General features: G+C 43.6%; 1 protein-coding gene across 6 annotated transcripts in view; it reads right to left on the reverse strand.

The window, feature by feature from the left end:
• Positions 1-24698, reverse strand: part of RBM47 (RNA binding motif protein 47) — a 78800-nt gene extending 54102 nt beyond the window's left edge. Inside the window, exons 1-2 of one of the 6 annotated variants that reach the window (XM_065060731.1) lie at positions 24592-24698; positions 23875-24017 (exon numbers count right to left, since the gene is read on the reverse strand). In XM_065060731.1, the coding sequence (XP_064916803.1) occupies positions 23875-23888 (14 nt within the window). In that variant the 5' untranslated portion in view covers positions 23889-24017; positions 24592-24698. Of the gene's footprint in view, positions 1-22958; positions 23800-23874; positions 24075-24182; positions 24310-24591 lie in introns of those variants that run through there. The other 5 variants (XM_065060733.1, XM_065060730.1, XM_065060732.1 and 2 more) reach the window with 5 other exon arrangements.
• Positions 24699-25135: the final 437 nt, after the last annotated feature.

Below are 25135 nucleotides of genomic sequence, written 5' to 3' on the forward strand. Positions count from 1 at the left end.
AGAAGCACAGGGGGAGGGAAAACTTGCACCTTTTGAATTTACTGCTATTCTTCATGTTCCCCTTTCACACTTATATGCTACTATGATGGATGCTAGAGTTCACTTATTGATTAAATCCCAGTTACTGAGCCCATTTCTAGTTCTTGGCTGATGCCATGTTACTGACAGGTTGAATAAAATCTCATTTGTGTGTGGTTAAGTAAATAATCAGTGTCAATCAGCATTTTCTTACAGTGCTAAGCCCACAGAAAACATGCAGCAGGCAGAGCAACGATAAATATAAGTCTGTGGGATCACACTGTATGAGCCTGAAATTCCAGGCTGTGAATCAGTCTGTGAACTGTGTGGCAGAGCCTGAAGTGATCTTTTGCAGAAAATAGCACATGGATTAACACTTGCTGAAACTTCATTTTCAACAGCATGTTAGTCAATGTTTTGAGCGTTAACATCTTGCTGATCACATTCTTCATTAAAGAACAGGAAAGAAAGTGGTAGCTTGCAGCTCCTTTGGCATGAGGATCTCCCACCCATGATACTGTATCTCTGAGGGGGAGAAATGAAGGAGACACAGATTTAAAATCCCGGAGTTGTACCCAGGAATCACCACTGTTTAAACAAAACACCTTCCATTATTGTGCTGCTCGTCATGCTGCTGGTTGTCAGGAGCTCTGCAAACTTCTGGGCTTCTGCAGCCACCAGAGCTGTTGGTGGGTATTCTGAGGGAATTCATTTCTAGTGAACAAACAGTCCAATGCCCTGGGTTAGCATCCTCGGGTGCTGTATGGGATAAGCCAACACAAGGAATCCAGGTCTGTTTAGCCCTAGGGGCTCTGTTCCTTCCATACCATCACTGGAAATGGAGGCAAGGGGGTTGGACTGCCTTAATTCTGCTAAAATCCCTCTCTTGCCATCCGTAGGCCCATATGAAGTACTTTATGTGAGGAGGGAAAGAAGATAAATGATGTTCCAGAGAAGGTGAAAGGAAATCTGCATGGCTTCATTAAAAATGCTTATCCCTGGGAAATGGATTTATATAAATTAAATTTTCTACTTATTTCTTTCCAATTGAATGAGGAAGGAAATGAAGGGACTACGGCAGTCGCTCAAAAAGCGGTTTCAGCCCTTCCACATTATTGGTGACGTTCTTCTAGAAACCTGTGTCTCCAAAGTCTTCTCTGCCTTGTGAATAAGATGCTGAAGCAATATCAAAGTTATATGCCTGCATTCCTCACCTAAAGAAAACTGATATAGTGCTCAGTCATGCAAATTAACATATCAGTCAGAATCCACCGAGTTGTCTGGGATATCAGATTATGATTTGAGACAACTTCTTTTAACCTAATGAGTCTGCATTCTTCTTTAAAGCAAATTAGCATAATTCCACTACAGTCAAGGTAGCTGTACTATTTCAGATATGTTCTTATACCGTGCTTATCATCTGAGGGCTTTACAGCAAAGCTTTAAGCAATGTGACTAATATCAGGAATAAGTTACTTTATACCCTCTGAGACAAAACCCAAAAATGCTATAGTAGTTAATACAACTTAAAAAATGCAGACATAATTTATAAAACTTTTTATAAAAGTCTCTATCCCTGGCAGTACAGATATATACAGATCTCAAAAAAAGTTCATACAAAAACATGCCGTAACTCCCTGCGGCCACAGAAAGGAAACTCACAGCTTATGACAACACGCTTTTGTGCACACGTTTTATACAATTCTCACGCTTTTGTGCATGTATGTGCACAAAATCTGCAGTATCACTTCTGTTGCTTTTTAAAAAATTGTGTTAAAATAATTTTAAAATTATTTTTAAAATTAGAGCATTGCTTATTTAATTATTTATTTTTAAACCCCTAAGCAATAGGAATATCAGAGTGATATTTTTTACTGTTTTATAACATATATTGCTTGTACTGTGCCACACTGGCCTTCAGATTATAAACCCACAAAACACAGTGGGTCAGAATCAGCTGCTCAGTGTCTCCGTTCCTCACAGCTTCAGACTTTAAGGCAGTGGAATTGCACTGATGTAACACGCTTTAACAAAGTGCTCATCACTGCTGCAGTATAAAAGAGAGGGATAAATAATGCCTTTTTTTTTCTGGTGGTGTGAAGATAAGCAAGTTAATTTGAACTACAGAATATAATGTTTCCTGCTCTATGTTCTCAAGCACAAGGGCAACACAAGTTCTGTTGTACTGATGCAGTGGGTGTTTTACTTGTTTAGAGGATAAAGGAAGAACTTGAGGTCATTTGTTAATCCAGAAACTTTTCAAAAATAATTTTAGTATCATAAAAGAAAGCACAGAGCTCAATTCTGAGTCTTCCTATACACAGAAAGAGGGACAAAAGGTGGTAGGGGACACAGAGTAGAAGGTGCTCTTGCCTAAGTCAATCTTGTCAGGCTAGTTTAACAGGGTTAAGAAACCTTCCTAGCGTAAATAACCGGGAGCACTGCAGCACATGTGGGTAGCATGGCTTCAAAGGGCTCAGCCTGAAACTTACTAGACCCCCAGCCAACATACACCATCATGCAATGCTCCTGCCACTGAGTCCTACGGTCTTCCTCTGGCTCCAGAACTTACAGCCATGGTATAGCTGAGGGAGCAACATCCTTCCCCCAGGTGCTGTGGTACCACTGCTCCCTGCAGTGCTCCCCCTCCAGCACAGATGGGAAGACAGAGCACCTTGAATTCATGTACACATCAGAAAATCAGCACAAAGTTTGTTCACCATCCAAATAATAACATTAAGAACAGTGTTGTTATTTCAGATTTTTGCGGCCTTTGTAGCACAGTAATCTGTCTGCAGCAGTGACCAGAACCTGACTCCTACGGAGTCAGCCAGAAAGTGGGCTTTTTGATGATGTGAACATCATCAACACTGTGAGAATTCACATACTCATTGTTACCTGCAAATCTCTGCATGTGATACTACTGAGGGAACCCAAGGGACTGGACTCTGTGAGCTTTCCAGTTGCCCTCTGAAAGCCAAAATTTCTGGATGAGCTCGAACAGCGTATTTTTTTTTTAAATCTGGCTTCTTAGGGAACAATTTATTCTAATACTTCGTGCTTTCACTAATTTAACCTCTCTCAGTAGGCGATCTGTAATGGAAATTCTGCTTGATCATGCAGGTCTTGTTCAGGCAGCATACTTTCAATTGATTTTACATCCATTCATCAGAATGATTTGCTATAACACTGATTTTACATCTAGCTAGAACATGGTCAAATATGATTTAAAGCAAGTGCCCTGTACTTAGCACGTGAACCATGTGGCTACCTGTTTATTATCCTGTACTGGGATGGGAGGGCATTTTTAATAGTTTACAGCAGGGGCAGCTCATCACAACCACATCTGTAAAAAACCAACTTGGATAGCTGTATTCCTGGCAGGTCTGTGTGCACTAGCGCATCCCATAAGTGCATTGTGCCCTGCTCACCAGGCAGACCCTCCAGGTATCTGCTCCCCTGCTGAGGCAGGGCCACCCAGCTCTGAGGGTTAGCATGGACATCCTGAAGAGGAGCAGCTGGAGCCAGGAAAGAATACGTGGAGAATGTGGGGACAAGTGTAAGTCAGTTAAAGCTGATGGCTAGGCAAGCTCTGAGTATGTTACCAAGTCAGGGCTGAAAATAACAAATGCTGCAGGCTCACCTCTCTGGAACTTTAAAGAAAAGGTGTTGATACTATTTCTCAGTTATTTACTTATTTTTTTCTACTATGTTTTGAGATGCTTCAAAGCAAGTTTAAGATGAGAACAGAGACCAAAAATAACTCTATGGCAGCACCCTCAACAGGGGTGACTTGATCAGCGTCAGCCTCCATGGGGGTGAATTGGTCATTGTCACTTCTACTGGCATGGGTGTTTTGAAAACTCTGTGGTGACAGACACAGCAGAGGAAGATTTTACAGCTGGAGAAGTGCAACAAAGCAATACCCTTGCTAGCTACCACTCATCGCCTTCCCCTCCAGTCTCAGCCGATCACTATATTGCTCTTGTTTCCTCCAGAGACCTGCCTAAGGAGCAGTGCTAAATGCTCCACATGGCCCCACAGGATCCCTGCCAAGATAGGCTGCTGGAGAAACAGCCTGGACCAGGAATCACTTATGTGCACTCATAGGTGGGCTTTGCATGGCTGTGGCCCTGCTCCTGCAGCAGAGCTACTCTCGAGTTAATAATTACATGTTCAGCATATTACACAAGCTTTCACTCCTGCTTTTTTGCCAGCGTCCATTCTTCCGCTTTGCGATAGCCACTCCTTTTCTTATTTGATTTCATGTGCCACAGAAGCATGGGTCCCATGGCCACCAGCATCTCCCCCAGCCCCGTCTGCCCCACAGCAGTGACCCTATGCTTCCTGGGTTAGGACATGAGTGCTGCTTGAGTAGTCTTTCTTCTGGATTCAAATTACTGAGATCAAAAGTTCAGCAGGTTCTATCCTCGCTTGTTCTGCTAACACATTTATTTGTTCCAATGACCTGCCAGGTCTTCAGCAGTCCTACCAAGCCTATGGGAAGATACTCAGCTCTCTTCAGAGCCAGCCTGACTTGTGCAAATACAAACAGAGCGGCTGCCTTGGAGGGGGAGGAAAGAGCAGGGGTTAGCGAAGGATCATGAAACTCTGTTTGGAGCCTGCAAGTTACCATTAAAGAATGCTGCCCACTTATGCAGAAAAACTGGGTGCCAGCCACTCAACAACCCTGTTATTCAAGTTCTGCAGCCTGCAGGAAAGGGCTCCTAGAATTAGCTCGCTCAATCTGGTGGTAAGACACCTCTGATGTCTGAAATGGGTTTGCCTTGGGGTTGTTAAATACCTGCTCCATGTGATTGGGCTAATTAAAAGTTTTTAGCCAAACAAATCCCTGTTTGTGAAGGTATAAAGCTAAGAGGATTAGATGTTAGTTAAAGTAGACATAACTGAGAAACAAAGTTGTTGCTGTTAATTCTTGAAAATGCTAACCTAGTACGTGTGGGTGAAAGGAGTGGATAATAAAATTAATCTGTGAAACTAAAGTCCCAGATGACAGTTAATCTGTGAAACAGAAGTCCCAGATGACAGTTAAATCAGGTATATTCCACAGAAAACAGTTTCTCCCTTGAATTCCGTGTTGCCACATAGCAGGGGAAGACTTTGATCTACACACAAAAGGCAAAACCAGCTTTAATTAAAATTGTTTGATCTCTAGTATTCTTCTTGTAAAGGAAATGTAGGTATTTTCTATTATTCTAGATTTATTACCATAGACCATTTTATACAAGTATATACAAACAGCACCAACAGCTGGTTAAGGACAATGTACCTCCAAACTTTTGTCACAAGGATTGTCTGCTACTAAGCTGAGACTGCTTGCAATAACATCCCTAGTAAGGATAGATTGGGCAAAATGGAATTTAGATCCACAGTATATTAGTGCTAAACAAGCATTCCCTCCCTACCAAGAACACCCCCCAACCCCCCAAAATAGGCCATTAGAGCCTCCAGACTTCTCCTCCCGCTCTGAAAATACATTTGTATGCCTGATCAGAAATTGTTGACTTTATTCCCAGTGAGATTGTTGGGTTGAGCAGCGGCCAGCAGCCCCCACCATCAGCATCTGCTGCTACCTGTCATTTTGCCTTGTTTCACTGCTTCTTCCTGGGCAGACATCCCAGGGTTTTATCTTGATGGCTCCATTCTCCCCTACCAGCCTCATTTCAGAAAACACTTGCTAATGCTGGTAGCACTAATTATACTTTTATTTTAATGTAAATACTTTGCTTGGGGACATAATAAGTATACACCTGATTTTGGAGCCTCCAAAAGAAGCATGTTTTGCTGATCAGTGCCAATAAGGAAGGGGGAGATGTAAGAACTACCTCTACAGAAGTAAATTAAGGGCCAGAAAAGCCCCTGAAACACTTTGGGCCTGCACCATTTAAATATCAGTCACCCAAACCAGAGGGCAGATACTGCTCTCCCAGGTGCAGGCTAGGGGTTAGGATAAGCTCTGGATCGTTCCTAACACATAGTTTGGGTGCAGCCATTCGGTTTTGGCGGGCAAAACAGCATCCTCCTCTGGAGGCAATCAGCCCCCATGCCAGGGAGCGATTCTGGGCATGTTTAATTTACTAGCAGACATGTAGCTAATGCGGAAGAGAGATGGAAAACCAAGCTCCTTCTTTAACAACCAAAATAAAGAAATCTTTTACATCTGAAAATATTGAGGCAGATGATCAAATAATTAGCACTGCAACAAGTTTGTACTGCCTGCAGCTAGAAGAACTGCACTGTATGGGAACAGGAATGTGGTTGAGCCAGCAACAACACGATAAGGGATCTACACCTAATACTTTTGGATGGTCTGCCTATGTCACAGGTATGTTTCCACAGAGCTGAGAGAGCATTCAGGATTAAATGCTCATGTAAAAACTTCCTACTCAAACCAGCTGAGGATGGCTTGACCATTGAGTACCAGTGCCACATATTTACTCCTGGGAAGCTGAAAGTATCAAAAGTAGAAGTGTGTAGAGCACCTTTTTTCTTTCTACCACAAATTGACCCTGGAAACAACAATAACAAAGATTCTTTTCTCTTGCCTTTCTTGACAAAATAAATAAGTTTCTGTCTGATTTTTTTTTTTCTGTAGCGCTTCTTGAGATTTTCCTACATTTTCCATATGAGGTGCTCCAAATTGAAAAGCTGAAATATTTTCCTTGGAATTTTATTTTTTACACAGATCAGATTATTTTGCAAACTCACAAATAGTTTTATTTTTACAAGATTTTTCAGTTTTTGATAATTGTGCTGTTTACACATTTTTTCCCCAGCTGGAATCCTGATGAGCTTGCACGTTGTAAGGTAAAAACGTACAGGTACAGATTTCTATGCTGATGTTTCATCACATGTGTGGGTTGATGCTGGCTGTACATGTGAAATGCAAATTTAGTATATACAGATCCTGCTGATCTAGTAGAATGATTAAATAACAAATCTCCTGGCCCTTTTACAGAAGGATGATTCAAGCAAACCGTAGGTTCCTACGGTGCTGCACAAGATCACAGCCCGATCACACGTGTATAATGGCATAAATAGATGAACAATAGCAACTGCATTTTCAGTCCCACCCACATCTCATCTTATTTTTTAAAATCACATAACACCTACACACAACAATTGGCTAAGACTGACAAAAACAGAGTACAAGAAAATAAAAATATTGTTTTCTATAAAGATATTGTTTTCTGTGTTTGTGTATCTCAGGAGGAAATAATAGTTGGGGATTCTTTTTAGTGTCTTTCTTTCTTTTCTTTCTTTTTTTATTTTTTTTTCATCTTTTAAGGAAATAACTCAGAGAAAACAGCAGGCAAGTGGTGAAAGCCATTAGTTGCCATGGGATTTCAAAAGGTAAGTCCTTGCCCAAGTGCACGGGGGATTGGAATGGAGAGGCAGAGAGCTGTAAGGCTGCTGCCTGCCCTCCCTGTTTGGCTGCGGTTGGCTCCAGCACACACTGTGACCTTCCCTCTGCTGGGAGCTGGAAGAATGGAGGAGTTGAATGGAGGCAGGACCAGGCCCTACCCAGAAAGTTTCATACGCTACGTGTCATATGTGCATGCCAGCATTATGCAACAGGCTGAAAAATGAAAACCTGTCGGGCACAGAACTGGTGCACTCAAGGACATACTGTTATTTGTTTTGCAGTTTTACCACTCTAACTGGGATTAACAGTGCGCCATTGATAGCTGCCATGATAAAGGCAACCAAAATGCCTCATTTTTAACTTTCAGAACATGATCTAAACTTTTGAGGGAAATTGCTTGATTGACCTTAAGGTTTTATTAAAAAAGAAAACAAAGCAAAAACTGAGAAAGCATTTCCTTTTTCCAGCCTTCTCCCTCCACCTTTCCCCTCCTTTGTCGTCCAGCTAATATAACGGCAGATTGAATTCACCTCCCAGTTCCTTTATTATTTATTTTTTCAAACAAGTTGGTAGGTATTGTAGGTCGCCAACCTTTTCTTTCTGGAAATTCTTTAGTGTATTACTGCATAGCAGAGTGGTGTGACAAGGATAAAGAGATTAGAAGTAATTTCATATAACTCCTGTCAAAATCTGCAGAGGGCAGTTACTGGTAACTCAGTATTGCTAAAATTCTTCATTAAAAGCTTTCAGTATGCAGGCAGGAAATCTCTAAGCACTAAGACACAGAGTAACCAAAACAGAGGGAGAGAAGGAGTATTAAAATCAAAGCCCAAACAGAGAGAGAATACAAAGGCAAAAAGCCTGCTCAAGTGCAACAAGAATAATGCATGTTATCTCCAAGGGAGTTGATGCCAATACAGGTTTGAAATCCAGAAAACCACATGCTGATATTCACCAAATTCAAGTAATTAGGCATAATCAGTGCAGACACCTTGACACCATGAGATAGTCAGAGTGGCTGTGAGCTGCTGCTGGATGGTCACTGCTGGAGGCTGCAGTGGCTCACACAAAATTCAGGATCTTTTTTCCCCATGTGCTTGTTATACCAGCACACTGTACATACAACCTATACCAGCAAAACCTGGCCAACAGTTGAGGAGCTTTTCCTGGTAAGGTGGTCAGGTGTGACCCCTAGTTTTGTCCATGTGGGAAAGCATGGGGGAATCACAGGGAGAAGAAGGAATTAAATATGAGCTGACCAACACAGCTGGCCAACCAACATTTGCACTGTAGACCTGACTAAAGCTTCAAAGATGAAATGAGGGGGGCTTGCATACTCTATGAGCATCCTATTCAATGAACAGAAGAATGGACAGACATGAAAAGATAACAAGTCCTGCACTTTTTGAAAAGTTACCATCATGTGTTATAAAGCTATCGTTGTGCATTGCAGGTCCTCCTCAAAGCTGGTGACCTTGCAGAACAGAAAAAGAGCTGATGAGCATGGGCACAGGTGCATGAGAGAGAACATACCACTACCATGCCAGGTGCGGAGAAGAGTTTAAATGCTGTATCCCCTGTCAGAGGGGTGCCAGCTCTTCTGCTGCCCCTTTTTTTTTTTTTTTTTTGGTCCTTTTCCTCTGTTTGTGAATGATCCACCCACTAGTTCCCATAAGCATGTTCACAACTCGGGCTTGCCCAATGAAGGCTGCAGCATGATCCACTGTTTTTCAGCCCACTCAGGACAATAGGTTTGTCCTTATTTTCAACCATTTGCTATGCATGAGGGACATTGCTCCACATGCTTTGTTTCTAACTCTGGATTTCAAGCTGGTTGACCAGGGGCTGCCTTTCCCTCCAGTGTCTGTAGCACCCTGTGCAGTGGGCACCTTTCATTTGTCCCTTTCTGCCTTAGAACAATATATTAAAAGAACAAAGTATTTGCCAGTTCACGCTGGCTGGGACATTTAATTCATTCAGGCTCTGATCCTGCACCTTTCAAGTCACAGAGGTTTTTTGGGACGGCTCTAGCAGAGGGGAAGCAGCCCCCTATGTACAGCTGTGCCTCTGCCCTAGCCTGTCGGAAGGCAAAGCGCAAAGCAGAGAGACAGCCCTGTGAGGCGGGCACCTCTGAGTCTGCAGTGCCATCACCCCTGTCTCCTACCAACCTCCTGTTCCTTGCCTGAAAACAGCTTAACTTCAGGTAACTCTCACTTGCAACTATCATCCACCAGGAAAAAGAGAGCCAAACACACTAGCAGCACAGGGTGTATTGCTACATTTGACTCCTGCTTTTACACTTTTATTAAACACATCTTCAGAAGATGTGTAATATGATGGTCAGAGCTGTGCTGGACATACTCCCTAAGCAAGGATATGTCTACGGCTAGGAGACCTAGCAAAGCAACATCTCAATCAGCGGCCCACTCTTCACTATTTGTCTTCTACAATCTCTTCCTTCTTTATCCCCTTATATTTTCTTATCATGCTAAGGACACCAGCCTCATTTATCCTTTCCACAGGCCTTTTTTTCCAGCCACAAACGTGTTAGTGAAAAACATGATCCCTTCAAGACCCTGGTCACCTGCCCTGCTGTGCTGGGCCCACCAGCTCTCCAGGCTGCCTGCAGGGATGTGTATGGGACCACTGAATCCAGAATGGTCCCAAAATTGGTCCCAAAGCATGGGTGACTCCAACGCACAAGAAGCTAGTGTTTGCTCCTACCTGTTCTGATATTTTACCCAATAGACATGGAGGCATGTGGATAAAACACAGGAATGGGCTGTAAGACAGACATGACACCCTGGGACTGCCCCTTCCCAACCCAAAACCCAAATAGCTGTTGGCAGTGAGGATGTCTCTTCTAGAGGTTTCCCCTCCCAGCCCCAAAGCTCCATGACCATGCAGACAGGGGGCTGGCATCCCCCTGCCCCACCTGCTTGTTCCCAACAAGGGCTCTCCAGTCCAGAAGGGACTGAAACATCACAGTGAGTACTCTGGGTACCCTCCATCCCAACAGGCAGTACCATTGCCCTCAACCCTGTGTTTTAGCATGAGGAGGTGTCAGCCTGCGTCTGGAAGGGTGCTGCTGACCCGTGCATGGGAGAGTGAGCATTGAAATGTGCTGCTCTCACTGAGAAGTGCAAGAGGTCCCAAATATTTGGAAGCTGGGTGCTGCAAATTGGATCCTACACTGCCCCAGTCCTTCATGGGAGACAATGGCCTCCTTTGTTCGCCATGCAGTGCAGAGGGTAGTCCTGCTCCAGCAAAAGACTTCAGGCACTGATGGTAGCTGCCATCCCCACCACTCTCCTGGAGACATTGGAGGGGATGTGGTGCCTGATGCACCACGAGAAAGGGGAACTCATAGCTAAGACAGATAAACAGGCTCTTGCTTACTGCTTTCTGCCCTCACTCTGCGTATGGATCCTGTGTATCACTGGCCAAGTCACTTAAACCAAACATTGTACAGATGGTCGCTGACTGCATTGTTCCTTATTTTGGGCTGGGAACATTTTCTGGTCTGCAACTTGCTTGCAGAAGCAAAGAGCACTTAGAGCTGCAAGTGATCTTGCTGGGAAATGCACTTTGAAAATGTGGATCTTGAGCTAGACTAAGTTTTCTGGAAAACAGAGTCATAAGGCAAGCAATGCGACTGACTCATACTGCTGGCTGAAATTAAAAAAAAAAAAAAAAAAGGAAGAAATTTATTTTGCCCCAGAGCAAATATTTCATTTCTTGATTCTCTACCCCAATTTTATTATTCTATTTAGTCTAATTTTTAAATCAAATGTCATTCTAATGCAAACAAAATGGAGTCACATTATTTGAAAAATATGGATATAACACTTCAACTTATTTGAATGTTTATTTCTGTCCACCTGTTAAGCTTGACATAAATCTATAGCTAGAGCTTGTTAATCCTAAAGTACGTTTTTCTGTGAAGATGACCTTTAACTAAAAAAGTTCACCTGTGCCTGGCCCTGGTATCCTGAGTTGTACACTCAAAACTAGTTTAAACTTCATAACTTATGTTCTGTGTCCCTGTTTTCTTAATAAATATATATCAAATGGTGGTTGTGCAGATTATTTCATTACTGCTTGGGAAGTATTTAAATACTATAAACGAGCACCATTAAAAAATCAAAGTAGTGAATCTCTCTTCAGAGCAAACAAAGCAATGCAGGACCATGAACCATTTACATCTTGAATAGCAGGAAAAAAGTATTTAAAGTAAATACCCTACTTTTCATACACAATATAAGGGAAAGATCCTACAAAAAACCAAACCAACCCAAACCAAACCAAAAATCAACAGTATTAAATGTGTCAAAACCCCAGGATTATACTATAATAATACATACCAAAAGGCAAATTAGGATTGTGCAGACTATAAATGAATTACAAACTTTACATTTTTCTGAGCAGGATATCTGAATTACTTCATATTTTTTCTGAGTCTGTGCACTGTTTCCTAAGATTTTCTGGGGTTTTTTTGTGTGTTTTTGCTTCGTTTAATGCAGACTGAAACCCAGCCCCCCAAATTCCATCATATGATATCCTACTGATGCCCGTGTCACCCGGAGGGGTAGCACATGAGATTTACTGCACAGACTTCTGCTCCACAAAGTGGCTGAGTCAATCACGGATGCAGGGCAGCAGCCCAGCCCGGCCTTTGCTGGAAGCAGAAGAAGGAAGAGGCAGGAGTGGGGGGCTCCTTCCAGACTCCCAAGGGAAAGATGGTGCCAGGAAAAGTCCTGGATTCACAACCCCAAGCATTCCAGCTCGGCTCTGTCCCAGCTTGGCCCTCACCATTGTCGGACACCAATGCCTCTTTCTTTGCTTCCTTTACCTTTAGGTGCCCTATAACTTGCTCTGGAGCTCAGGCAGAGAGCGTCTTGCAGCTTCATGTCACAACTGCAACTGAAGTCTTGCTCAGGCTGGAGCACACACAATGTGAACAGCTTTTTCTGGGACTCGAGTGTTAAAAACTGAAGTCTCCACTAAGCACATGGAAATGGTGATGTTCAAAGGTTTATATACTGCTTAAATTCTGGTACTTCTATGCAAGACCCACTTCCTCTGCTAACCGCCAAGTCACTGCCCTAGGAATAGGTTGCAAGAATTTGGAAAGAGCAAATTCTCAAACTTTGATTTTCAGAAACAGTTGAAGCATTTTAGGTTAAGTGACTCCCAAGCCTCTATTCAGGCAAATGCGGAACAATTCACATGCCTCAGACAGACATTTTGCCATGGAATGTTTCAATCCTGGGACTTTAAGGTTTGCAAATTTAGGAGCAAATTAAAATAGTCTCCTACTAGAAAATGCAAGACACCTTTATTGACCAGATCTGCTGTCTTCATTTTACACTGCTCGTGCAATGGGAACTTCGGGATGCAAAGTTTGATGCACTTGGAGTAGCTACAGTCCGAGATCACTGTAGGTTATATCATGTGCACAGTTTTTTCCCAGAGTGGGCTACAACAATTATATCTGTTTATTAATACTAAAGCTAAAGACCCTTTAGCACTGCTTTTCAAAAAGCTGTGATCTGAAGCCAGCCCCTGGGTTTCACAGCAAGCACGGCTCACCCGCTCTGGCAGCGGGACTTTGCTCTCACTTCACAGGGGCACAACTGAAGCCCAAAACGCAGCCTGATGCTTGCTGGGCAATCACCCCGCTCTCTCGATGGCTTGTGCCATCAATGAGTACAAAGACCTACGTAGCCCCAGCAGCACTTCCCAAAGGCTCCCTTGGCCCAGGGCTGTGGGGCTGCTGAGGGCGGCGCAGGAAGGGGAGCTGAGGCAGGAAGCCCAGGAGCTGCTGGAGGTTTGGGTTTGGTGTCCAGCTGATTGCACCTTCCTTTATCCCTCCCTGCAGCTGTCCCGGCACAACTGCCCAACCTTATCAAAATGGAGGCGTAAACACAGAAACACCTGAGAGATTTGCCACAGCTCCCCAAAGACTGGCCATAGCAGACCCTGCTGCAAGACCTCACAACCTCCTGGGATGTTCAGCTATACTGGCAGAGACCAGTAACCACAGGATATCTATCCACTGCAGCCAGAAACCACCCACTTGACCGTACTTTTGTTAACTCATCTGTGTCACTTTCTGTGGCAAGGTAGGGACATGAAACCAGGTTTCCTAAGCTTTATACTGGAGCCTTTCCCACATAACCCGTCATTTGTACACTTTTTGCTTCTTGCCTGGCTTGTTCACACCCTATTGTGCATATACATACAATAGTATGTGTGAACTCAGATGAAACTTTTATTTAATAGTGATTGACATTTGCAAAAGCTTTAAGAATGCAATTATTTTGGCATCAGTTACTTTCCAGGTAAGGATTAACAAACTGATGAGTTAACAACCAACTGATCTTCTTTGTTTAAAACAGGCTGCATTTCAAAATGGAGGCAGCTTTCAGATTTTTTGCAGAAGATTGTGCTTTGATTTGGAAATAGGGAAGCACAGCAAAGATTGCAACACAAAACAGATAAGATTAGAAGAAGAGGAAATGTGATAGAAACGGTTTGGATCTATAGAAAGAGCAATAAATTGTTGTTCATCTCACGTCGGTCATCTCACATTTTTCATGTTACAGTGCTTGTTTTAGGAGACACAGAGGCAGTGCCCCCTTGTCAGACGTAAGGCAGAAGCTAAGCTCTTCCTGCATTTTGGCATCATGGCTGTAACCCAGACCTGAACATTGTAGAAATGCAGTGAAAACAAAAGCCTGGTTCCCTCACTTTGCATGTCATTCAGAGCTTCCCACATTGATGGGGAAGGGGTTCATCCCTTCTGCTTTTCTTTAGTACCAGCAACTCTGCAACCAGCTATGTAGGGCTCTGAACTGGCTTGCATATGCCCTGACGCTCTGCAGGCCCTGTGCTCAGTGACCTCTCACTTTGTGTCTTTGCAAACACGCACCGGGATCTCCGACCACGGACCCAAAGTCACCGATGGACACAGGCAGAGCAAGCAGAGTGTGGAGGCCTCAGAAACTGGCACCTGTGCCAGAAAGGAAGGTGGACACAGTAGGATGGGGAGGCAGTGGGTCAGAGCGGTAGGCTCTGTATGCTGACTGCCACATCATACCACATAGATGGAGTCTGGCCACTGAGGAGTTTCAAAGCAGTGGTTTTGGCCAAGTTTTGCTTTGAACCCACAACTCAGAAAGAAACTTGCACAACAATGACTCGCCAGCTTATCTAATCCTCTTTGCACCAGCATTAGCTCTAGAAAGGGTTTGTCCAACCCATTCGTGGGTATGCGTGGGGCATGACTACACATTTGGGGACAGATAGCCTCATATCTGCCCTGTGGTAACATGGTTACAGTTCCCAAACTACAGCAGGATCCTTTCTGATTACTTTGGAATATAAGGAAAAAAGAACATACGATTGCCTACATATTAAAAACACAAAGGTGTGCCCACAGATACTATAAACCTGCACTGCAGCTTACAACTCCCCTGCAGTCTGTGCCTTGGGTACCCCAGCACTCATGGAGAGCCATGGTCTTTAACTGGTTTTCACTATTACTAGGATGAAGCTTTATTGCAAACCTAACCTTCTAGGCTTATGGATATGTGGCATTTTTCATAAAACTAAGTTTATTACACTGCCCATAGGTAAGTAAATCGCATCATCAGCAGTCTTGGGAGACCCTGTACTTTTTACACAACTTATTTATTCAGGAAAAAAAAAAAAAAAAAAAAAGTTGTGTCTTTTGGAAAATATGAAGAGGCAGAGATGGCTCATGCTAGAAGCAGGTGCATCCCTGTCACCTCTTGTATATACACAGCGTGTTCTTTAACAGTCTATCCCCTATGGCACTCTTCGAGAGTGCATTTCTAGCGTTTCACAAGAGTGGAGAAAAAAAATGTGTATTTCCTATTTATTGGTGGGAAAACCATGGCTGAGTGAGCAAAAATGATCCCTTCGAGATCACTCCTCCAAACCAGAGACAAAGCTGGTAACTAAACACTGACAGCTGAATGACAGTGTTTTGAGAATTAAAAATCCAACACTGAGACTGATTTGTGTTGATACTGTTCATGCATATACAGAGAATTATATACATTTGTGTAGAAGCAGCAAGGTCTTCCCCAAACAGATGCAAAGTCAAACTTACCAAAGCCTTGTTCTCTTCACCTATAAAGGTTACTGGAACGCATTTTACTGATTTCACTGGAATCAGTGATCACTGACACCAGTGTAAAAGGAAGGTCACCATTTGCACAAGGAGTGCCATCATGTATAAATATATAAAATTAAAAAGTGAATATATAAATATTTATATATAAAAATTAAAATTAAAAATAAAAATAATATAAATAACATAATCCTTTCTTTTAAAAAAAAATCTAAAAAAAGCTCTGCGATCTACAGATGGAAATGCCAGAATCTGGCTCAGATTTCAGCCTCCTCAGTAAAGCCACAAGCTGAAGCTGAACAGGCTCAGCCCTCCACTGTGTTGCTTTACCGACAGGATGGACACCACAACAGTGCCAACAGCCTGGCCCCAGCACCCCCACAGCCCAGGGGCAGCAGGTAACACACTTGTCTCAAATTCTTGCTGTGTTTTAATGGTGACTCTCTTCCTGCTAGCACATCACAAACCCATCCTTGGGATATAACTGGAATCAAAAAGCCACAGTTAAAACACCAGCTGTATCTAGAGGGGAAAAAAAAATGGAACCACCCTGTGAGCAGAGGTTGGTTTGCCCTGGGCTTTCCTCATTTTGATGAGAAAGCCAACAGCCAAGGACACCAGTGCCTCCGGTTCAGCAATACTCAACTGCACTTACTCAGGGCTTCTGGCAGTTCATTCCACACCCCTCAGAGCTGCAGCTTTTATACAGTGCCCCATATATCAACCAGACCATAAGCTGATAAACTTTCCCAAGGCAGGTGGCCGTGGGAATGGCCAGGAATTTGCACAGGAATTTCAACAGGAATTTTCTTGCTTGGACTCATAGGGTCAGCAGACAGTAAAAACTAAAATTGCTTGTCAGTCTGTCCTGCTGCTTCCTACCAGGAATGTAAGCTTGCAGAGGAATACCTGAAGAAAACCAGAATTTTCAAGAGAAATAAAAACTCGACATGGAAAGACATGATCTTTGATCTCAGCACCTCAAACAAGGACCTGCAAACACCCGCAGTAAAATATGGGTCAGAGAAAAGAGCTTCCAGTGTTGGGAAGGCCTGCAGGGGTTGTGAGCTGGCACTTTATGTGGCAGTGAGGAGCAGAGCAGCCACAGACATGTCCAGGAGCCACTGCCCATCTCGGACCACATTCCCACCGATCACAGGTCGCAGGAGGCAGAGCACCCTTGCAGTGGACCTGACACCCCTCGCCACCCCCATGGTGCTTGGGAAGATTTATTCTCCGCACATACAGCCAGACCTGTGTGAGTCACACGGGTAAGATGAGACTCAGGGCTTCAGTATGTGAAAGAAGCACGTAGAAGCCTTTTTGTGTATTATTACTCAATACAATTAGCTTCTATGAAAATAATTATGTTTTGTTTGTTGTGTTTGTTTGTGCTGTTTATTTTGATTTGTTGATGTTGTGTTTGGTTTTTTTTCTCCTCTCTTCCTTCCTTTCTTACATGGCTTTTTTGAAGCACGCCCAGGTCAAGGTTTGCTCCTGGGCCCTGGGGTTGTACAGCACTGCTGGGTCCATCTGCAGCTGCCACAGACCTGGGTGCTCAGGGTGAGCAGACAACCTTGTCAGCAGCATCTCCGCACCCTGTTTACTTCATAAACACTGAGTAAGATGCCACACATGGCAGCAACCATAGGCACATTCAGATCTCCTTGAGCCAACCTGAGGTGCCTCCAGCTTCCATTGAACATGCACATTCAGCAAGTCAGATAAGGTGGTTCTTTTCTTGCCCACTTCATGAGGCCAAGGAGCCAAGGACAGAGTCAGTCTTCAAGAGCCACAGACTGTACCACAATCGCAAAAGTTTAAATACACATGAAATCTACCTCTGCTTGCAGCTTTACCTGCAACTATGCTCCTGTGAGCTTCAGGCATCTTATTAGTGCTGTCTCTAATAGGAATACTAAGGACAGTGAAACATGCCCTATGAGGAGTAGCACTCACATCAGGATGTGGGTACCAGTGCATGAACTCTGGTGAAATTGCAGCATCCACAGCCAACAGAAATTTTATTGCCAAAAGCATACACATGATGTGGACGTGGCCTAAAGTCATGTTAATAGTGTGAATGTTTTATTAAGGTGAGCTGAATGTGCTCTTTTGCTGTAGAAACATCTTGAGGTCGTGTCCCTGCGTGCATATTCATGTTTGACTCTATCTTCCCCGCCTGCCTTTGGTACCTTTTTCTCGGCTCTGACTCTTTCTCCCTTCCCAGCCCCGATTACTCCCACAGTCGCACCCTGTGTGCTGCCTGCCCAGTCCTCACAGCCTCTGTTTCTCACTCCAGCACACACTCCAGCCATACTCTCTTCACACTTCCCTCCCTCCAGGTCCTGAAACCTCATTGCTTCAGCAGCAAGGCTTTCAAACCCTAATGAAGCATCTCTGTCTCAGATTTTGCCTAACTGGTATCAGACTATATTCAGTGAGTTGAACTTCTCCCCACTTTCTCCCCACTCCTTCTCTTTACAAGGATCCCTCACTTCTCTTTCACTCCCTTCCCTGCCCCACAGACACCTCCGCTCCACCCAAGTCTGTCACCTTCGTGCTCTGGTTTTGATGCTCTATTTTTCTCTTCTCACTGTTCCTGATTTATGCTGATGACCCATATCACCCCCTCATCATGCCGTGTCCATCTCACCTTTTCTCTTCCTCTGTTGCCCTGGTCCTTTTCCTTTACTCATAAAAAAAAAAAAAAAGACCGCTTATTTGGCATGCACCACTCAGACTCCAGGCTCTCTACTGCTGAATTTCCCCTGCACTAACCTTCAAGTGGTCCCATTCAGCTCCATCCATTAGCCTCCCACATTATATCCCACCATTCAGCCTTTCTGTGTTTTCCACTCCATCAACCCTGATGACTTCTCTTTTGCTTTTAACCCCCATCTTTCTATCAAGTTCAATTGCAAATTCTCCATATACTACAATTTCCTTCAATTTTCCTTCCCATCCAGTCTGGCTGGTGCCCCTCACCCACTTTTTCTGCTGTCTTCTGAAAGACTGTCTGCCGACAGCTTAGCTATTGCTTCCAGCTCAACATGGATAAAACAGAGTTCCTAATACCCCCACTCTCAAGGGATACCCCAAAATCTCTTTTCTTTCCTTGCCTCAGTGACAATTACTGCTCTGTTTGCAGGCAAGGCACAATTTTTATTCCAGCAGTCTTGTTTTAAAAGTACAGTTAAGATCTGCTGATGCTTTCTGCTTACACATCAGAAACATTGCCTGTTCTTTCTGCCCTCAGACCCAAACACTCCTCCAGGGTCTCACCCTTGCATTATCTCAGTAATGGTGACATCCTTTTCTCTGTTTTCACAATCACAATCTTGACCTGCTGTTTCATTGTCCAAATGCTGCTACAATGGTCTTTTTCATAGCCTGATGCTTTGAGCATGCCCCTCATTTTTGTGCTTCTGTTGACCAGCTTTTCCATTCTCTAACAAACAATATATAAGATGTGCTTACACACAGCGCTTGCACAGGCAGCTGAGTGGCAAATGATTGCCTTTTGCAGCTTTGAACCCAATTCATACTTCACATCAAGTCCCTTTCCTGTTTTCCCTCATAATTCTACCCTGGGACTACTCTGTCATCACAACTGCAGCGAAACTTTGCTCATCTCTCCTAAATTCCTCCTCAAAACTCTCCCTTGCTGCTGAAATAATGCAAGAGCAGCCAGGTTGCCCGTGTGCTGTGCCTGTTCTGTACCCATCTGACCCCTCTCACCGCTGCCTTCTGCTCCACCCTGTGTCTAACCCATCTCTTGCCTCTCGACAGGTACTTCATGCATAAACTCCACACAGCAGTGACAGCCCTTCCACTCCACTTACAAGCAGGTACACATGCAGCAGCAACACCCTGGTCAGGAATCTCGGGTCTGTGACAGTGCAATGATTAACCACATGTTTAATATTACCAAAACCTCAACTTGCTGAGGCTGACCCTACACTCTGACTTGTGGTGGAGCTTACTAAGTTTCTTTGATAAAAGACAGAAATGTAGAGTCAGTGTTCCGGTTTATTTCCAAAGTAGAACTCAAGAACACCCATTGAGTATTCAAGAGGCCGAAACACTAGTGCAAACCCTGAGCTACATCACTTGGGGTGGTGCTTCTCTAGAGTAAATCTCCTGATGGCACTCACACTTGTGAACAGGATAGAGGGCATTTTGGTTTTCAGTGGCTGGTTAAGCCATGGCCACTTCAGAAACAGCTGATTCAGGCTCAGCTTTTTGGCACAGCTAGGTATTATCAAAATATGATATCCACACTCTAAGTATATTTTAAAATAAAAACCACTCTTAAAAACATATCAAAAACCCCTCTCTTCCTTTCAAGGTGAAAGCTTGCTTATGATCATGGCAAATGAAAGACTGGAAAGGACAAAAATCACCCTCAAATACCAGGTAGTCAGCTTTGCAGTTACTAAGAAGTTGCTTTGCTCTGTTGAGTTTACTGTGTCACCAAAACCCTAACAGCCATAGCTATACAAAGCATGCATTGTCTCAGAAAGGCTACTGAGAAGATGTTCGTGATCTTGGCAAGAGCTAGGTGTACCCAGAAGCATTTTATTGGGAAAAAAAAAAAAATACAACAGCAGAAAGAAGTATTATTTTACACCTCTTACTGGAAAGATAATGGTCAGAGTCTTTCCTTCTGCTAAAGCAGCGCATAAAAATATCCTGTTCACAGGATCAACCTTACAGCCTTTAAAATTGCACCTAAAAATCCCCATATGAAACAAATTTCAAATTGACTTGACTACAGTATAAGGAAAGATTTGTGAGTTTAGGTTGTTGGCAATTTGGAGATCTCAACCTCCTGATGAAGGAGGTGACTACACACCCCCATACACAGGTATGGAGGTATCCCCTTCATAGTTAGTCAGATCTGCTTCCTTACTACAAATAAAATCTAATCTTTCTGTTCATCCAAGTAATTGATTCTTCAACAGGAATAGAATCTGGCAACATTTCTTCACAGAGAGCACATATTTTCCCCTATTAAATTTCTTAATAAATCAGAGCCATGTTGATTTGGAAACCATGGACAGATGATCAGGGCCAGTGGTTTGAATGAAAAAGTCAAGATTACGTTACTGCTTCACCAATCAGTGTAGTATAACATCTGCTGGAGTTTGTCACTCTAATAGTGCTGTGGCCTCCTACAGTAAAGCAACAGGCGCTTGTATGCCAACTTCAGAGTAATCCCTGGATCTTCTTTTCTAGTTGTAGGATATTTAACACATTTTGAATATGCCATTGCCAGCCCAATGAACAGGTCTTCAGTATACACTTAAAACCATAAAAATCAATTTCACTGGTTGTCAGAGACAAAAATAAGTCTGTGACAGCAGAGGCAAGAATTGCCATCTATATTGTTGGGATTACATATTTTTAATCAGCTACCAGGAAAGCATAATTTCCAGCTTTTTAGCCAAGCAGTCTTAATTTTCACAGAGGGAAACACCTGACAGTGGAAAAAATATACCCTAGCAAGCAAAAGCAAACCCCTCTGCCTCCTGTCAGATGCTCTCGCAGCTTTTGCAGAAGAAGGTGTAGCATTTCACAGAGTGGTAGCAAAGGAGAGAGGGTGCTCTGCCACATGGAGGAAGCCAAGACCCCAAAACGTGGGCAGCCCCAAAAGCAGCCTCTGGTGCTGGGGAGAGCCCTGCTGAAGCCAGCTGGGCATGGACTCTGCAGGGTCGAGGTTTCAGACCAAACTGTAATTGAAACAGTATTCCCTGAAAGCTCTGCCATCTCTGTTGCTTATGTTAAATAATTCTATTCAAAGGTTTTTAATTTTTTTTTTTTTTTTTAATCTGGTGTGTTGAAGGCAGCACATTCCTTTGCTTTCTAAAACTTCAAACAAAGGTTTCACATCTGGGACTGCCGCAGGGACACACAGAAACAATTAGAAACCGAATTTACATGTCAGCCAACTCTACATATTGCCCAAACAGCACCTAGGGCCTGGAGCCTGTGCCTCAGAAGAGGTCGGTACCCAAAAGCAGGGGAGGTGTCCCCGGGCAGGGCGGCGAGGCGGGAGCACCTGCCCCAACCCCCGGCGGGATGCGCGGCTATGAAACAGATCGGGAGAAAAGCTCCCGGGACGGGAGAGCACGACACCCGCCCAAGTGTTTGTCTCTTCATTTATCTCCCAGACAGCAGTTTGTGAGCCTTTAGCGCTCCTGCTACGAGTCTGCCGGACACTAAACAACGGCGTATTCCCGGCGTTATCTCCGTTTCCTAGCCAGTTTTCCAGCTGTACACCAGGCTCCGCTTCACACCGCGGGCAGCCCCTCACCCCCGCGGCCTGGCACCGGCTGCCCGCAACCCGGCCGGCAAACCCGCCGCCCTGCGCCCGGCCGCTCGCTGCCTCCGCGGTTACGAAAGATGCCTGGTTCCCCCTCTCAAATCACGTGAAAATGGCTCGACTGGCAAAGAATAATTGCAGGCTTGTCCAAATTACCATTTGTAAAGTCGAGGAGGCACATAAAGGCACCAATATTCAACTTGTGTTAGCCTCAGGCGGCTCATTTCAGCCCGGTCTTAACGCTCCTGCCCTCTGCCAGGTCAGCCCAGTTGAGCTGGTAAAATTTTGGAGGGATTTTGTGATCTCTTAGGTCCCAGCCCATCTTTAGCTATTATAATACTTTGGCTGTAGCTCAAAGTTTTATTTTAAATTCCTAAGAAGAAATGAGCTGTGTGGCTTTCCCTCTGAGAGAAAAAAATAAGGAATAAGGAGTCCGTGGTATTTCTCTTCTAATCACACATACCTCAGAGTGAAGGAGATGCTTGACCTCCTGATCAATACATGTATTTTAAACGGTCATCAGGAACTTTTCCCAGATAAGATCCCATTCTTATGTTAATGCCTGTAATAGACTGGCAGACATCAGTTTATCTCAGAGCCCTCTTGTCACCTCCCTGTCACTTGTGCCACCGCTCCGCGTTCTGCGCCAACTACAGTGTTATAAATGTTGAAAAAGAAACAGCCATACAAAATACTCCTTCCAAAATTTCCTCCAAAGACATTAGACACGTCATGCTGTAGTTTTTCTTTGACACACGAAAACATACTCTTTTAATTTAAAACTCTCAGATCTGCAGATCGGTTCTTATTTAATACCTGCTTCTGCCTCTCATCTGTCATCTTTCCTTAGAATCACAAGCTATTTGTCACTTGGAAAGAGTCACCAAAACTTCACCGAGAATCTCTGCAGTCCTCTCCGTGTAATTTTTCTCCCTAAAAATATTTTAAATGTATTTTCTGAGCGAACTTCTGTCCTCTCACGTTGCCAACGCAATCACAGAAGAGTAAACCCTCAGGTAAGGAGAGAGGAAGAGCAGAGCAAACCAAAAAGCGACGGTACCTACCTGGAGCCCGCCTCAGCACCCAGCACCATTCGCAGCCACGGCAACGTTTTGGGGCAGCAACCTAATGCATTTTCCTTTCCACCGCGCTGCTAAATGAGAGTTGAGCAACTCCTCACGCTGCTGCTTGGAGCAGCAGCTCTCCCAGCCTTAACCCCCTCTCTTGGCTCTTTGCTCTCCTTTTTTTTTTTTTTAAACAGAGTTTTTGAGCACTAAAACTTGCAATTAGTACCAGCTAAGCTAAAGCCCCTGCTCGCCCCTGCCCTAAGCCGCACATTCCAGGGCGCTGAGCGGGCCGCCGAGCTCCCCACCAGCACCGCGCTGCCCTTCCACTCCAGACCCGACTTTCTGCATACAAACTCGATAAGGCTGCAGGAGCTCAGGAACAAGCACTGAAACTCGGACAGGGCAAAAATTGGTCTCTCATCCCCAGCATGGGTGTTTGGCTTTTTTTTTTTTTTTTTAATCCTCCCCCCACTCTCTCTTCCTCCTCCCTTTCTCTCCACACTCACAGTAGCAAGGTTGTCTCTTGACTACTCCCTGCCTCAAACTCACCAAACCAGATTTTTACTCCCAACACCTTCCCGTAAATCTGAACTGAAATTTTACCCTGCTCGCTGAGCCTTGGCTGGCTGAGGGCCAGCGCAGCATTCCTGTTGTTTTAAGAGGGCAGATAAAAAGAAAAAAAAAATAAAAGAAAAGGGAGAGGGAAACCTGGAGAGATGCAAAGGCTGGAAGGAAGCAAACTTTTAGAGCAGCTTTACTAAAAATGCTGTGGGAGTGATTTCCTTTTATCCCTAAAAGGCTAAAACAGTGATTTTTTTTTGGCAATGTCAGTCATGAGAAAATACCCTCCTCAGCCATCAGCATCCTTCAGCTGGATTGAGATTTGAAAAGAAAATAAAGCGGTGGTACTCACCTGAAGGATAGCATCGCCGGCGTTAGCACAGCAGGGAGAGGAACCTACACCTCTGCCCGATCCAGTTACCCCAAGGTAGCGGTAACGCTGGTTAAAGAAGTGCCACATTTTACCCTTTTCTGACCTAAAGTTACATGTGGTTTCTAGAAAAGGAACAAAAAAGAAACCAGTTTATTTAAAAAAAAAAAAAAAAAAAAAAAGCGCCAAGCCTTCTTTTAACCTCTGGGTGATCCCTCTCACCGTTGTTTCTAAAGCTTAAAGAAACAATGGAGCAAGATTGTAAACTTTCTCACCCCCTTTCACATTACCTGTCTGTGCCTGGCTATGGGCTTTGATGTATTGAAACAAAGCACAAGACCTGTTTATAGTAAATTAAACCAACCAACAGACAGATCTAATTCAGACTTGTGACTAAACAAACTGGAACAGGAAGCACACACCAGAAGATTTTTTTTTTAAGCAGTAATTCCTGCTTGTATTGTCAAGCAACAGAAAAGAAGAAAAAACAAACAAACAAAAAACCGAACAAGCAAGCAAACAAACAACACCCAATAGAATAAACAAAACCAAAACAAAACGAGGAAAAATGTAAAAAAAGTTTTCAGGTTTTTCCCTTCAGTCACTTTTGTTCAAATGCAGTTCTTTTTTTGTTTGGAAAACTTGAGAAAGGCAATGTTTCATCATGTGTATGTAAATACATAAGAGAACAATATTTACCACCAGTAGTGATCCAAAGATCTTATTCATTTGTTTGTTTCCCCGTGCAGGACGTTTCTGCAACCGATTAGCTCCTCCCCCCGCCTCCTCCCAATTAACATCTGTAACTGATGACTAGACAGAGGATCTTCATCTACGATAGCTGGACAAAGCAAGCCCCCAACAAACAGTAGATTAGCAGTCCTGCAAGTTAAATATTTAAAGAATAAATAATATCAGAGGTTAAAGCTAGTAACAGAAATTTATTCTTCACAATTCTTCCTGATTTTCAAAATAATTCTTTTTATTGTTAATTACTTCTTAGGAATACCTAATTAAGAATTCTTCTTTATTAATTTTTGGAATAAATATTCAGAGTTGAGTACACACCACGCTGCTTTGTTACTGTTACATTACCTATGCTTTTTGAAAGCAGTTTGTCCTTCTAAACATGTATTCTCTAATTATATTCATTTTCCAGTAGAGGAAAATCCCACAGGTTCTAACTAAGCAAATCCACTTTGACTCCCTTAGATAGTTTTGCTTCAGACAGAAACCAATGAAT

Source organism: Columba livia, chromosome 4 (genome assembly GCF_036013475.1).
Source record: "Columba livia isolate bColLiv1 breed racing homer chromosome 4, bColLiv1.pat.W.v2, whole genome shotgun sequence".
Lineage (NCBI taxonomy): Eukaryota > Metazoa > Chordata > Aves > Columbiformes > Columbidae > Columba > Columba livia.